The sequence below is a fragment of the Onychomys torridus genome, chromosome 17, assembly GCF_903995425.1.
Source record: "Onychomys torridus chromosome 17, mOncTor1.1, whole genome shotgun sequence".
NCBI classification, from domain to species: Eukaryota; Metazoa; Chordata; class Mammalia; order Rodentia; family Cricetidae; genus Onychomys; species Onychomys torridus.
The window spans coordinates 60,196,653-60,212,747 of NC_050459.1; the positions used below are offsets into that span (position 1 = coordinate 60,196,653).

Sequence of the window (16,095 nt, forward strand, 5' to 3'; positions counted from 1 at the left end):
TTTTTTTGTTGTTGTTGTTGGGTTGTTTTTTTTTTTTTTTGGTTTTTTTTGTTTGGTTGGTTTTTTTTTTTTTTTTTTTTTTTTGGTTTTTTGAGACAGGGTTTCTCTGTAGCTTTGGAGCCTGTCCTGGACTAGCTCTGTAGACCAGACTAGCCTCGAACTCACAGAAATCCACCTGCCTCTGCCTCCCAAGTGCTGGGATTACAGGCCTGCACCACCACCGCCTGGCGTATGTGGTCAATTTTGAAGAAAGCTCCATGCAGTGCAGAGAAGAATGTATATTCTTTTGTGTTTGGGTGAAATGATCTGTAAATATCTGTCAAGTCCATTTGGTTTATAATGTCTGTCAACTCCAGCATTTCCTTGTTTAGTTTTTCTCTGGATGACCTGTCTATTGATGACAGTGGGGTATTTAAGTCTCCCAGTATCAGTATGTGAGGGTCAATGTGTGATTTAAGCTGTATTAGTGTTTCTTTTACAAACTTGGGTACATAGCATTTGGGGCATAGATGTTAAGAATCGAAATGTCACCTTGGTGTTGTTTTTTTCCTTTGATGAGTATGTAACATTCTTCCCTCTCTCTTTTGATTAGGTTAATTTGAAGTCTATTTTGTCAGATATTAAAATGGCTGTACCTGCTTGCTTCTTAAGTCCATTTGCTTAGAATATCTTTTTCCAACCTTGATACTGAGGTAATATCTATCCTTGATAATGAGGTGTGTTTCTTGGATGCAGCAGAAGGCTAGATCCTGCTTTTGCATCAATTCTGTTAGTCTGTGTCTTTTTATTAGGGAATGAGACCCTTGATATTGAGAGATGTCAATGACCAAGGATTGTTGATTCCTGTTACTTTGTTTTTGTTGTTGTTATTTGTGGTGGTGGTGGTGGTGGTGGTGGTGGTGTGTGTATGTGTTTCCCTTCTTTCGATTTTGGTGGTCTGAAATTATCATTCTGTGTTTTCATGGGTGTAGTTAACCTCCTTAAAAGTTGGGCTTTTTCCTTCTAGCATCTTCTCTAGGGCTGGATTTGTAGATAAATATTTCTTAAATTTGGCTTTATCATGGAATATCTTGTTTTCTCCATCTATGGGGAATGGAAAGTTTTATTAGGTATAGTAGTCTGGGCTCACATCTGTGATCTCTTAGGGTCTTCAACACATTTGTCCAGGCCCTTTTGGCTTTTAGAGTCTCCATTGAGAAGTCAGGTGTAATTCTAATACAATGGTTCCCAACCTGTGGGTTGTGACCCCTTTTTGGGTGGGAATCAAATGACCATTTCAAAGGGGTTACATATCTGATATCCTGCATATTAGATATTTGCATTACAATTCATAACAGTAACAAAATTGCAGTTATGAAGTAGCAACAAAAATAATTTTATAGTTGGGTGTCACCACAACATGAGGAACTATATCACAGGGTCTCAACATTAGGGAGGTTGAGAACCTCTGTTCCAGTAGGTCTGCCTTTATATGTTACTTAGTCTTTTCCCTTGCAACTTTTAATATTCTTTCTTTGTTCTGTTCATTTAGTGTTTTAATAATTATGTGCAAAGAGGATTTCTCTTCTGATTCAACCTGTTTGGTGTTCTGAATGCTCTTTGTACCTAATATTTCTAATATTCTTATATTTGGTCTTTTCATAGAGTCTCAGATTTTCTGAATGTTTTGTGTCAGGAGCATTTTAAATTTAACATTCTCTTTTGCCAGGGTATCCATTTTTTCTGCCACATCTTCAACACCTTAGGTTGTCTCTTCCATCTCCTATATTCTTTTTTATTTCTTTTTTAATTTTATAATTTAATTTAATTTTACATATCAGCCATGGATTCCCCTGTCCTCTCTCCTCCCGCCCCCTCCACCCTCTCCCCAGCCCACCCCCCCATTCCCATCTCCTCCAGGGCAAGGACTCCCCTAGGGATTCAGTTCAACCTGGTAGATTCAGTTGAGGCAGGTCCAGTCCCCTCCTCCCATGCTGAGCAAAGTGTCCCTGCATAGGCCCCAGGTTCCAAATAGCCAGCTCATGCACTAAGGACAGGTCCTGGATCTACTGCCTGGGTGCCTCCCAAACAGTTCAAGCTAATCAACTGTCTTACTTATCCAGAGGGCCTGATCCAGTTGGGGACTTCTCAGCTATTGGTTCATAGTTCATGTGTTTCCACTAGTTTGGCTATTTGTCCCTGTGCTTTTTCCAATCATGGTCTCAACAATTCTCAATCATACAATCCCTCCTCTTTCTCTCCAACTGGACTCCTGGAGCTCCACCTGGGGCCTGGCTGTGGATCTCTGCATCTGCTTCCATCAGTCATTGGATGAGAGTTCTATCATGACAGAGTGTTTGGTCACCCGGATCACCAGAGTAGGTCAGTTCGGGCTTTCTCTCGACCACTGCCAGTAGTCTATTGTGGAGGTATCTTTGTGAATTTCTGGGGACCTCTCTAGCACTTTGGTTCTTCCTATTCCCATGGAGTCTTCATTTATCATGGTCTGTTATTCCTTGTTCTCCCTCTCTGTTTTTGATCCAGCTGGGATCTCCTGCTCCCCTAAGCTCTCTTTCCCTTGATCCTTACTCTTCATTACCCCCCTCATGTCCAGGTTGTTCATGTAGATCTCATCCATTTCTCTGTCATTGGGTGATCCCTGTGTCTTTCTTAGGGTCCCGTTTTCTAGGTAGCCTCCTTGGAGTTGTGTAGCAGTCTAGGCATCTTTGTTTTACATCTAGTGTCCTCCTATGAGTGAGTACATACCATGTTTGTCTTTCTGTGTCTGGGTTACTTCACTCAGGATGATTTTTTTCTAGATCCATTCATTTGCCTGCAAACCTCATGCTGTCATTGCTTTTCTCTGCTGAGTAGTACTCCATTGTGTATATGTACCACATTTTCTTTATCTATTCTTCAGTTGAAGGGCATCTAGGTTGTTTCCAGGTTCTGGATATTACAAACAATGCTGCTATGAACATAGCTGAGCATGTGCCCTTGTGGTATGATTGCCATGGGGATTTAGCTCAGTGGTAGAGCGCTTGCCTAGCAAGTGCAAGGCCCTAGGTTCTGACCTCAGCTCTTAAAAAATAAAAAAGATGGAGGACCTTTGGTCTGAATGTATTGCCATTTCCTGTATTCTGTCAGTGAAGCTTGACTCTGTAATTCTTGTTCAAATTCCTATATTTTTTCATTTCCAGAATTCCCTCAGTTTGAGTTTTCTTTATTGATTCTATTTCCATTTTCAGGTTATGAACAGTTTTATTCACCCCATCCCTATTTGTGTGTGTATGTGTGTGTGTGTGTGTGTGTGTGTGTGTGTGTGTGTGTGTTTGCTGGATTTCTTTAAGGGATCTATTCATTTCTTCTTTAAAGACCTCTATCATCTTTAATCAACATATAAACTGTTTTAATGTCTTTCTCTTGTGCTTCAGCTATGTTGGAATATTCAGGGTGGGGTACTGTGGTAGGATAGCTGGGCTCTCATGGAGACATGTTGTCCTGGCTGTTATTGGCTGTGTTTTTACACTGGCACCTAGGATTAGGATGATTATAGTGCTGGTTTCTGGACTTGTCTTTGTTGGGTTGTGTTTGTTCCTTCCTTTCTGTTTGAAGAGAGTGTAGTGGCTGTGTGTTGCCTGGTAGAAACTTCTCTGTGGACCTGATATGTTTGGCCACTGGGCCTTCCAGGTAAAATTCTTTTAGGTAAAAATCTTAAGGGAATGGGGATGGGGTCTGGAAGAACTCACAAAGAAAAGAAGAGAGTGTTCCACAGGACCTGATTATTTAGTCTCCTGGGATTGGGGGTTAGACTGTGAAAGGAGGTCACCCCCAAAAGGTCTGCTATAGAGCTGGATATGAGATTGGAGGATTAGATCTGGAGAAGATGAGAGAGAGGTGAAGATATACACTCAGCCTACCTGGTTCTCTGACAGGAGTGGCCAGTGTTCTTTCTTTTTTGACATTTATTTTTATTTTATGTGTGTGGATGTTTTGCCTGCATGTCTGTCTGTGCAACGTGAGTATTCAGTGCTGGCAGAGGCCAGAGGAGCACATCAGATACCCTGAGACTGGAGTCAGAGACAAATTTTCAACCACCATTTAGGTGCTGGGAATCAAACCTGGTACCTTTGGAAATACAGCCAGTGCTTTTAACCACTGAATCATCTCTCTAGCCCTTTGTGATCTTCTATTTTCATGATTTCTTTTACAACAAAGATGTTATTTTTAAAAATATCAGAGCCGGGCGGTGGGGGCAGCACATAACTTTAATCCAGGAACTCAGGAGGTAGAGCTAAGCAGATCTCTGTGAGTTTAAGGCCAGCTTGGGCTACCAAGTGAGCTCCAGGAAAGGCGCAAAGCTACACAGAGAAACCCTGTCTCGAAAAACCAAAAATAAATAAATAAATAAAAATAAAAGGTACTCTAGAGAAAATTTTACGTTTATATGAATATGACATCAGAATATTATATTTTCATTTTTTAATTATCTTTTCAAAGTCAATATAAAATATTTAATTATAAATTTAAGTCTCAAATTTGGGAGCAGTGTAAGATGTATCTGATGTACAGGTGCATCAAGAGTTCAGCATCATCCTCTACAATGCAGTGATTTCAAAGCCAGCTTGAACTTCATGAAAATATGAGTCAGTAAACAAGGGAGGGGACCTTGAGAGGGGACGTAATGTGTGAAGTTGTTGCTTTACAAGCACAAAGACTTAAGTCTAGATACCAAGCACATGTGTTAAATGCCTGGCATAGAGACATGAGTCTACCATTGCAGAGCAGGGAAGTAGAAGCAGGCAGATCCCTGGACTTTGCTAGCCAGCAGGTTTAGTGAGAGGCTCCATCTCAAAACATAAGATGACAATTGAGGATACCAGACATCAGCCTCTGACCTTTATACACGCCAACACACACACACACACACACACACACACACACACACACACACACACACACTGAATGGTAATCTACAATGGTTAAAAAGGCTTATTTCTGAATGACTGAGTTATGATTTATATTTTCTTTCATGTGCTTTTCTGCACTTTTCTAATTTACCATAATGATCATTCATTATTTTTGGAAAGTTAAGCATTGCTTGATTCTGGTGAATAAAAGCAATGGCTTTTGCAAAGGCCTGGGGAATAAAATTTGAACGTGGAACTGTTAAATTTATGAGATATCTAGATGATTTATAGTACTGATTCACAAACTATTACAAGGTGCTCTACATTTAAAATTGAGTAATAGTGGCCTTTTACTATTTGAAAGTTTCATTTATTTTGTTTAATGACTTAGAACCAAATGTGAAACACCAAGTTATCAACCTCTACACATACCAATGAATCATCAACATGCCAAACAGGTTCTGAGAGCAGTAAAAGTTATGGAGGGAGTTTGAGCCATAATTTGGACAAGAACACCAAGAAAAATCCCGGCTTTCAGCCCCATCAGAATTCTTATTAATACAGCATCTTCTAAAGTAAAAGAATCCCTGTATCCATCTATTACAAATTAAATGCCCTAGGTTTCTCATCTCTCACATAATTAAGACATACTAGTCAAGTAACAACTATCCTCAAAAGTGCATAGCATTAAGAAGAATTTTAAGTGTGATGCTTGACTCCAAAGAACTTGGAGACATAGGACTGCTACAGTTTGGGTACGGGTTGTCCCCAAACTCAGTCTCTAATGTAACAGTGTTGGAAAGTGATGAGACCTTTAAGGCAGAGAGCCTGGGCATTAGTCTTGTCTCCTGGGAGGGAGGCAAGTATCGTGGGACTGAGTTAGCTTCCTCAAGAATGGGTTGTGCTGAATCGAGTTCTTGTGAACACTCCTAGCTGGAGCCAGCTCTCCTTGCTCCAAGGTTCTGGGTAGCTGTTCTTTCAGTCTTACCTGATACTAGTAATATTTAAATTCTCTTCTCTCCCTAGTTTCTATGGTTCTGTGGTAGATGCTTCCATGTCCATGTGTTTGTACAGCTTCTGAGTTCAGCTATTGATTTCAATTTCATTCCATTTTTTACCTGGTAAGTCACAAGAAATTATTTCAATTTTCTTGTTTTTATTGAGACTTGATTGACACTATAAAAGGTGAGCTATTTAGAGGAAGTTCACGAGCTGTGGAGAGAAATGTGTGTTCCCCAGATATCAGGTGGAATATTCTATTGATATCTGCTCAGTCCATTTGCTCTGAGGTGCCATTTAACTCTGAAGTTTCTTTGTTGATATTTTAAAATCTGCTTCCTGGATTGTTCCCCTTATTCCTAAGGAGTGCTTTCACTATCTCCTATGGTTAATTTTGGCTCGATGCCCACTCTATTAGACATTCATTCAGCAACCCCTTGTTTTCCAATTCTGTTCACTTTCTCTATTGAGTTCCATCCTTTTAGCATGTGTAGGTATTTTTATTCACCCACAAAGAAGAATAAAATCCACATTCATTCAAATTCATTCACAGGAAAATGGATGGGATTGAAGGTCAGTAGCTAAACAAAACAGGCCAGACTATGAAAGACAAATACCTTATGATTGGTCATAAATCTAGACTTAAAGGGGTGTGTGTGTGTGTGTGTGTGTGTGTGTGTGTGTGTGTGTGTGTGAGATATCACCTACATATGACATCAAAGTAGAAGTGGGGACAATTCAAGGGAAGAAGGGAACCTGCAGGAGGGTGAGGGACTACAGAGGAAAAGGAGGAGGCGAGCATGCACAAACTACGCTGAAATGCCATAATCAAGCCTGGCCCGATAGTTTGCATGCTATTTGAACAAACTGATTTTTTAAATGACTTCAACCTTCTCAGCTTGTTCTCATGTCACTCCTTATAATAATACAATCTCTTCTGCATGCTCTAGCACAGGTTTCACTATATAGTGTCATTTCCTACACTACATATACATTCATCACACTGTCATTTGCTACACTGATACAGAAACAGGCCCAGGCCAGATACCAGAATCATGCTGTTTGGGCTTATCACTTACTCCACACCAGGTATTTTATGACATCAACACAAAATGGTGCAAACAAAAGGCTTTATGGGGGAAAAAAACTAAATGTATTGATGATTCAGAGAATAAAACAGACTTAGTCAAGGATAGAATAAAACAGATTTAATTAAAAATAGAACTAAAAGGCCTCTTTCAGCTGGAACCATAGAAGAAAAGGCTAGTTCTGTGCCAGGAGACCTTATGAAAAGGTGAAGGAAATGTGTAGAGTAGAAGGCAAAACACCTCAAAAGAAGCCTGGCTGAAAGATGCCTCAAAGGGGCAAGCAGGAAGCTTGTCTATGAGAAAGCTGAGCATTATTACGGGAAGAGAGTCAAATTACAGAGCTAAGAGTTGAATGGCCAAGATGGCATGGCAAGCTGGCAGCATCTCCAGACTGCAGAACCCAGGCTGACCTTTGTCATCAGAACCAAAGCTATCTGTGGTGTGAGCCCTGCAGCTCCTTCACCATCGCTGTCCTTCGATGGCAGCTCTATGAAGCTCAACAAGGCTTCAGGTAAGATGAAATCATACGTCGATCAGTGTGCCCAAGCCTGAAGTCCATAAATGAAATTATCTACACACCGTGTTGGCAAAATCAGCAAGGAGGAATTACCTAAAAAGGGAATTTGTTGGTTGTTTGATCCCATGGTAACTATGGCTTCATCTGCGTGGAGGAGCTGATCTTGTGAGATCTAGACTGCTGGATAAGTCTAGAAAAGGGCCCTGTGGCCCTTCACATACTCTTCTCAATGAGGCAGGATGAAGAGACAGACAACCACGTTCCAGAAGCTGGGATGCTCGTGATGAATAAGGAAGATAAGATCACGGACTGACTAAAACACGAAGCAAGGCTACAGAATGTCTGGAATCTGAACCATTAATAAATGTTAGTAAGTGGCTGCTGGCAACAAACAAATAAATAGATAAATTAATTAGTAAATGTTAACCTAAAAAGATAAAACATGAAAAAAGAAGCCTGATACAAAAGAACATAAACTTTGGGTATTTCTTCCTCATGATTCTTCTTGAGCATGGAGTACTGCAACAGAAGATCTGTAAAGCAAGGCAAGAGTCTCGTATAGCACACGGAAGCCTCAAAGGTGCTGTGTAGAGGAACATAGTCTGGAATTCCTGATCCTCTTGCCTGTCTCTGCAATGCTGAGATTATAGGTGTGCACTTCATGCGCCTGGTTTTATATGGTTCTGGAAATTGAACCCAGGGCTTTGTGCTCTCTAGGCAAATACTCTATCAACTGAGCTGCATCCCTAGATTAAAAAAAAATAATAATATAAATATACTATACCTTTTTACTTTTAGTATGATAGCAGATGAATAGTTGTAAGGAAATCTCAATGCTTTTAAACTTTTCTCCAGTGTGATTCTATAGCTAGATTTCATTTATGTACAAAACTACACTTTCTTATGTCCTTGAATAACCCAGAAAATAACATGAAGAAGTCCTTGAAATATTATTAAAAATTCATTTCCTGCTGACTCTTGATGATCCTAAATTCCACACAGTAACTTGCTGTCAGTTTTCATAAATGTTAAGTTAATTTTGACACTGAGTATTTAGGACAAACTGTAGCAGAACTGCAAGACTTTAGGATGTCAAGGAAAGTAACAGTGTGAGGCCAACCAGCAGGATCTGTCTGGATTAAGAATTGTGGAACTCGTCCCGGGCGGTGGTGGTGCACGCCCTTAATCCCAGCACTCAAGAGGCAGAGCCAGGCAGATCTGTGTGAGTTCAAGGCCAGCCTGGTCTACAGAGCGAGATCCAGGACAGGCACCAAAACTACACAGGGAAACCCTGTCTCGGGAGGAAAGAAAAAAAAAAACCTATAAGAATTGTGAAACTCTGGGGTTGTTTCAAAGGCTTGCAACTTCCAGGAGAGTGGCCAGTAAATTACAGCTTTTGATAAATTTCAGGCTAATGCTGTAGAGAAATTATGAAGAGTCCCACCCCACCCCCCAGCCCTATGGCAAGCAACCATAGTGTCCTTAAAACAGCTTACAGGAAGGAGTCAGAGTGGGCAATAAAGACTTTGGTCTCCAAATGGCAGGTCTGAGCTCTGACCACTGTTGGGCACTCCACAGCAGGGCAGATAGAGGCTGGAAGCCACGGTCGTGCCTCTTGTCACCATGGCTTAATTGTTTAATGCCCTTCTACCTTTAACTGGGGACTCTAAGAAACTGAGAAGCACAATGGTGATGCACATAGATCAAGGCTCTGACCTTTACATGAGATTTCAAAAGTGGCCAACATTTCATTGTACAGGATAGAAAGACTGTTCCCATTAGCCTAGCAGAGGAACCTGACTCCATGACTTCAGAGGCTGAAAGGATCCAAAGAAAATAGAACTGAGGAATGGAAAACCGATCACTCCTTTCAGTCATTCACCTTCTAGAACAAAGGTGCTTTCTTATGTCACTTTATGGTAATTGACCCTCTTACTGACTGATTTTTTGTTTTGTTTGATTTTGGAGATTTTTAAATTTTTCATTAAAACATAGTTACATAATTTTCCCTTTCCATTTCTTCCCTCCAATCCTCCTACCTTCTGCTGTCTTGAATTCATGACCTTTTTCTTTGTTATTCCTCTCTCTCTCTCTCTCTCTCTCTCTCTCTGTGTGTGTGTGTGTGTGTGTGTGTGTGTGTGTGTGTGTGTGTGTGTGTGTATGACAGAGAAACAGAAAGAGAGTTCCAAATATACAAACACAAACTGCTGAGTCTACATAGTGTTGCTTGTCTGTATATGATTTCAGGGTCAACCACTTGGTATTGGGTATTAGCGATAATCCCTAGGATAGTCTATTTCTCTTTTTATCATTTCCTGGTTGCTGTAGCTCTTTGTCCAGGGAGGGAATCATCCAATATTAGCATGTCTGTTGGTGTTGTACTTGTTTGGGTCTAGTCTAGGCAGCGACACTGTTGAGGCATCATGGGTGAAGCTTCTCTATCATTTCTAGAAGACAATCTTCCAGCAGATTTCCTGCTTCTCTAGCTCTTAAAATCTTTTTGCCCTATCTTCCTCCATGTTTCCTGAGCTCTAGGTACAGGAGTTGTTTTGCAGATACATTAATTGTGGCCAGGCATCCCATTCTCTGCATTTTGACCAGTTGTAGTAATCTGTAATGATCTCCTTCTATTGCTAAAAGAAGTTCCTTTGATGGGCTGTGAGAGTTACAGCTGTGCTGTGATGGTCATCGTTGTGGTTCATAGGTGTCACAGCTGGGTGAGAATATCAGTCTTCCCTCAGAAGCTTGCAATGCACTTTCCTGTACTATGAAAGCTAGTCCACAGGGAGGAAGCTTTCAGGTCAGATCCAGCTGCAGCCCTCTGGGTCCTGTATCTGACATACATGGTGTCTTCAAAGACTTACCTTTAATCTCCAGGAGGCAACTAAGAGCAACGGCAATAGCCTATATTATTTTGAGAATCTCTTAGACTTCCCTGATTCCTAACATGAAAGTGGATTTCTCATGCCTAGTATTGGAGAGAGGAATGAGGAAGCATTAGATAGAAATATAAGCAGAGATGAGAAAAAGACAGAGACACATGATAGCTTCTGGAGGGTACTAGGTCAATACCCAATCACCTTGAAGTTTATTCCAAAGGGCTCTTTATACAATGACAAGAGGCAAGGCAAAAGACCTTCCCCTTTCAAGATCAAAGCATAGGGCTGGGCAGTGGTGGCGCACGCCTTTAATCCCAGCACTCAGGAGGCAAAGCCAGGCAGATCTCTGTGAGTTCGAGGCCAGCCTGGGCTACCAAGTGAGTTCCAGGAAAAAGGCGCAAAGCTACACAGAAAAACCGTGTCTCAAAAAAAAAAAAAAAAAAAATCAAAGCACAATGTACAGCCAAGTGTAGACCCTTCAAAACAACTGGTAATCATGCCTGTGGCCATATCATCACATTATGCAGCCCTGCTGGGTAAAGCAAGCTCAGATTCTGACCTTGAGGAAGGTCTTACTAGGAAGCCTCTTTGGGCCTCCACAGAGAGAAGGGGAGAAGGGTGGAGTCTGAGGGGATGCTATGAGATGCAGAGTGAGTAGGATGTGAAGTAGATAGATGAGGTAAATGAGCGTCAGGCAGCATATAGATGAATAGAAATGGGTTAATTTAAATTATAAGAGCTAGCTAAAGACAAGCCTAAGCTATTGGCCAAGCATTTATAATTAATATAAGTGATTATCTGGGAACTGGCTGGTGGGACAGAAAAGTCCACCTACATTCAGCCTTCTGCTTTAGTCCATTCTACAAAGTCCCAAGGTCTCCATCACTGAGTAATATTGACCTGCAAAGCCATCACATAACTCCCTAGACCCCAAATCTTGGGTACTATCTCTGAGTTAACAATGCCCATTCTTGTGAAAAAAGCCAGATGTACTTTGTAAGGAATCTCAATGTAAATATGTCTTGAAAAGTTGTGCACTTGGGACTGAGTTAATTGTTATCTGAATACTTTTTTCAAAATCATGCTGTGCTTAAATATGACTAAAGTAAAATGATCTGAGCAAGACTATAGAAGTCCTGGTCCAGCACTGGGTACAGAAATATTGGGCTGAGCTGAGTTTCATTCCACTTTTCCCTGTGTGCTGTAAAGGCTGCAGGGGACTCACACTGTGAGGTCACTTTATTTATTCCACTCCCTTTATTCCACTCAGCATCAGACTTTTCTTTAATTAAATTTTTTATCTCTTTGAGCACTGGACTTAGCTCCATTATACTTTCCAATGCTCTTTTTCTCCTCAAACTGTACACGTTGTATTTTTTCTTTCTCAGCTTGGTCCGTTTCACTATAGATCTGCACAAGATCTCTAATAACCACACAATAATAAACTGCCTTGAACTCTCCTCCACCAATGCCATTAATCCAAAATTATTCAACTTAGCCTGAGACAGATTTTTCAGACAAGGGCAGAAAGCAGCCACATTCTTCACCAACAACAGTCTCTAGGCCACTTACTGATATTCTTCTCCTCTTAAACCTCTTGAGCCAGGCCGTCATAATCTACATCACTCTCTGCACCACTATATTCTCTCTCTCTCTCTCTCTCTCTCTCTCTCTCTCTCTCTCTATATATATATATATATATATATATATATATATATATATATATATATCCTAATAGTATGGCCCATTGAGCCCTGCTTAAGGTGTCCAACTGCTTTTCTAGTCCTAATCCCTAAGTCCATATTCCACCAACAGGCAGCATGGTCAGGTCTGTCACAGCACTGTCCTACTCCTGTCCAACTTAGACAGTGTTCTAGTGCTTTATTAAAATCTTTGGTCATTTGACAAATGGAAAAATAGCTGGAGTATAAATCAGTTCTACTTTACCAAAACTCTGGCTTTGTTTTGCATTTGAGTGGGGGGGGGGGGGCAGTCTCTTTGTTCTGGATTTTTAATTAGCACACTTAATTCACCATGAATTTTGACTACTTGTTCATAAATTATTCATTAGCAAGCCTGTATCTTTTCATATTGACATAAAACAATAAAGGAACTTAAAAGAAAGTTTATTCAAAGCTTAATATGAATGAGGCATCTTTGGCCAGGAGGGAGGATTCACCACCTTGCAGAGGAAAAAGGAGTCATTGCACAATGCATTTTCCAGCTACATTGGGAAGGCATCAGGTACCTGGGCTACACTGAGGCTAGGAAACCTCTTGCATGTCCAGATGTTATATCATTCCTAGCTTTATGATTAGTGGAGCCTTGAGTCTTTGAGGCTTAATGATCACATCTAAATTATCTTCTAGAGGAATGTTAGGCCAGATATCAGATGTCTATTAAAGGCCCCAAATAATTTTGGTTTTCAGCCTACGTTCCATCTCTCCACAATAATATTCTAATCATCCAAAGTTATGCTGTTTGCAGAATCTTTAACGTAAACAAAGCTTCATCCATGAACTGAAGTTCACTCTTGTAATGTATATATTCACATTTACTTTAAATATCTCTATTTTTCACTTATATAAGTACATGCCAATTTCAAAAATTAAGTCAGGATAGGCACGCATCCATCCAGCACTTGGGAGATGGAAGCTGAGGATCAGGAGTTCAAAGTCATCCTCACATACTTACCAAGTTTAAGGCCAGTTTGGGCTATGAAAGAATGCGTCCCAGAGAAAAGAAACTAATTAGTCAGTTTTGAATCTTTTATCTCCTGGTTTTAAGTGGCAATTGGTGACAAGAGTCGATAGTTAATATAGAGAAAGTTAGATAGATAGGTAGGTAGGTAGATAGATTACATACTATGGCACTTAGATTGAAAACTCACTTTGGGGGCATTCTTCCAATTCAGCAAATAATTATTACCTTGTCAACAGAACAGGGAGACGATTTTTTCTTTGGCTCAAATGCAAAACAAAGCTGGAGTGTTTCGTTAAAGTGTCACCGATTTATAGTGTAGCTGTTTTTCCGTTGGTCATATAATCAAAGATTTTAATACTGGCTGGGCGATTCGGATACATAACTGAGTATTTTCTAAATGCTGATTGCTCAGTATTGGAGAAAAGTCATAGATGTGGAAGAAACAAACACCGAGCAGAGGCGGGAGCGGCTAGACAAGCCGTCTTTAGCAAAGCTCAAAAGCAACAGGACAGCCTGGGTCTTCACGTGTGCAGGGGTGGGGACATCCCAGCACCGTAGAGCCCAGCACTCCTAGGCGCTTTCTCCCTAACTGCACCCCAGCCCGGGGCACCAAGCTTGTGGACCCTCAGGGACCAAAGCCGGGCGTCTGCACGATCCGGCACCCGTAGAACCGCATTTAGGGTCCAAGGAGAACGCAAGAACCTGGAGCAAAGGGTTGCGGGATCCGGAGCATGGGATAGCAATCCGAGGGATTGCAATCCACTTCTCCGCAGTTTCCAGAGGACTCCGCGGAGCCGCTGCGCCCTGTGGTTGGCTGGCCTCCGGGCATGCGCAGAAGTCGCCCGCGGGGGGCGGGTGTGGGCGGCTTTGGGAGTCCCCTGCCGGAAGGGCTGGTGACCGAGGGGCATGTCGGCCCAGGGCGACTGTGAGTTCCTGGTGCAGCGAGCCCGGGAGCTCGTGCCCCAGGACCTGTGGGCAGCCAAGGCATGGCTTATCACGGCCCGCAGCCTCTACCCGGCCGACTTCAACATCCAGGTGAGTCCGACCCGACGCGAACCCACGCGCGAAAGGGCGCGTTTAGCTGAGCAGGGTGGCCTGGGCGCAGCGCACGGCCGCTCCTCCGGCCCCTCGTCGCTCCTGCCCTGCTCCACATTGCACAGTTGACCCTCCTTCTCCCCAGCGCCTGCCAAGGCGGAGACCACACACGAGATTAGGGCCCAGGCCACCACTCATTCATTGATCGTGGTGGGAGCTACGCTAGCAGGCACTGAACTCTCCGCTGCTCTGAAGCGTTATCCCAGCTGATCCCTGGAGCCCCGCCAATAGCGGGAGCCCAGAGTCCCAGGCCCGTGCTCTGGGCCACCAGGGGATGCTTTGTGCTGAGGCTCTCCTTTCCCTTGGGAGTATTTTGGGTGAAGGCCCGACTCTTAGCGGTGCTGCAGGTGGGCTGGAGCTGGATTAACTACCACGGTGGAAGGTGGTGAGGTGATCCTGTCTGCCTTGTTTCAGTATGAGATGTACACTATTGAACGGAATGCAGAGAGGACTGCCACTGCGGGAAGGCTGCTGTATGACATGTGAGTTAACTGTTTGGGGATCCTTTCCAGGACCATTTGTCGACATCCTAAGGGGCTCATCAGATATCAACAATTGATAGGAGTTAGGACTCTGCGTCCCTGGTACCCAGAACTCTTAATTGCCAACACACCTTCTGCAGAGACGACTTATTCTTGAATCCCCAAATTTATATTTCGTGGTTTATTTAAGAAACATACGTTCGCTACAAGCATTCGGATAGTAATTGATAGAATGAAATGTGAATCCCTTCAGGATTTAAGTTTTAAGTGTGTATCTGTGTTTAAGTTTTGTGTGTATCTGTACATCTCTATGTAAACACGTCAGTACATTGGGGAGCTGACAGAAGTGAGGTCATTCTACTCTTACTCTGAAACCTGCTTTCATCACCCACTGTGATGGGCCCCTCCATGTCTACTTCATGGAGATGGATGTCATTCTTCATTCCTATGTAGCACTTCTCTGCCTCCCCTCACTTGGTGTAGGTTTAATTTCCAGTTACTTTAAGTTATGTTTTGGAATGTCAGTAATTCTGTATTCATATTTCAATGTCTCTGATTTGTAGCTAAAGGGTATGTGCATTTCATCATCTATCAAATTATTCTCTAAAAGGGATATCCTAAATATCCATGTCCATAAATGATATGTAAGAATGCCAGTTTTCCACACTCTCACCAGCCTTTATAGGAACATCTCTGTCTCTTCCTTTCTTTCTCCCCTGCCACCCCCCACTCCCCTCCACCCCTGCTTTTTTCTTTTCTTTCTCTTGAGACAGGACTCTCACTTAATTGACCAGGGTGGTTTTGAACCCAAAAGACTCACATGCTCCTCCTGTCTTAGACTCCTTTGTAGCTGGGACACAGGCTATACTACCACACCTGGCCTGTGTCATGGGGAAGATCATATCTTGCTGTATTGTTTCTTAAGTTTGATATTACCTGATATTACCAACAATGACGAGGGTTACTGCAACTGTACTCCTTGGTTATTTGTGGTCTCTGATCTGCCTTTGGTTTTTTTGTTTTGTTTTTTTTTTGGATAGAGTATTACTTACATCACTTACTTTTCCCATTGCTGTTACTGATGGAAAGCAACTTAGAAAGGAAGGGTGTGTTCTTTCTCTGGGTTTGAGGATACAGTCCTCCTTGGTGGAGAAAGCTTAGCAACAGGAGCTGGGTGGCCGGTCACAATGTGCATGCAAAAGATGAATGATGGCCGGGCGGTGGTGGAGCACTCCTTTAATCCCAGCACTCGGGAGGCAGAGGCAGGTGGATTTTTGTGAGTTTGAGGCCAGCCTGGTCGACAGAGTGAGTTCCAGGAAAGGTACAAAGCTACACAGAGAAACCCTGTCTCGAAAAACCAAAAAAAATAAAAAATAAAAAGATATAAAGATATTTATGAGTATTCTCAATGATTTTTTCACTAATAGATTATTTTTGTATATT

The 16,095-nt window shown here is 42.1% G+C and overlaps 1 protein-coding gene across 10 annotated transcripts in view; it reads left to right on the forward strand.

The window, feature by feature from the left end:
• The first annotated feature begins 13,881 nt into the window (after positions 1-13,881).
• The window catches only part of Ints10 (integrator complex subunit 10), a 35,085-nt gene continuing 32,871 nt past the window's right edge, over positions 13,882-16,095 (forward strand). For 7 of the 10 annotated variants that reach the window (XR_004946883.1, XM_036209351.1, XM_036209355.1 and 4 more), the window contains exons 1-2: positions 13,899-14,110; positions 14,585-14,652. Coding sequence is in view for 9 of the 10 variants with exons in the window: in XM_036209351.1 (XP_036065244.1) it covers positions 13,982-14,110; positions 14,585-14,652 (197 nt within the window). In the remaining variant the exon portion in view is untranslated. Of the gene's footprint in view, positions 14,111-14,584; positions 14,653-16,095 lie in introns of all 10 variants that reach the window. The other 3 variants (XM_036209352.1, XM_036209356.1, XM_036209358.1) reach the window with 1 other exon arrangement.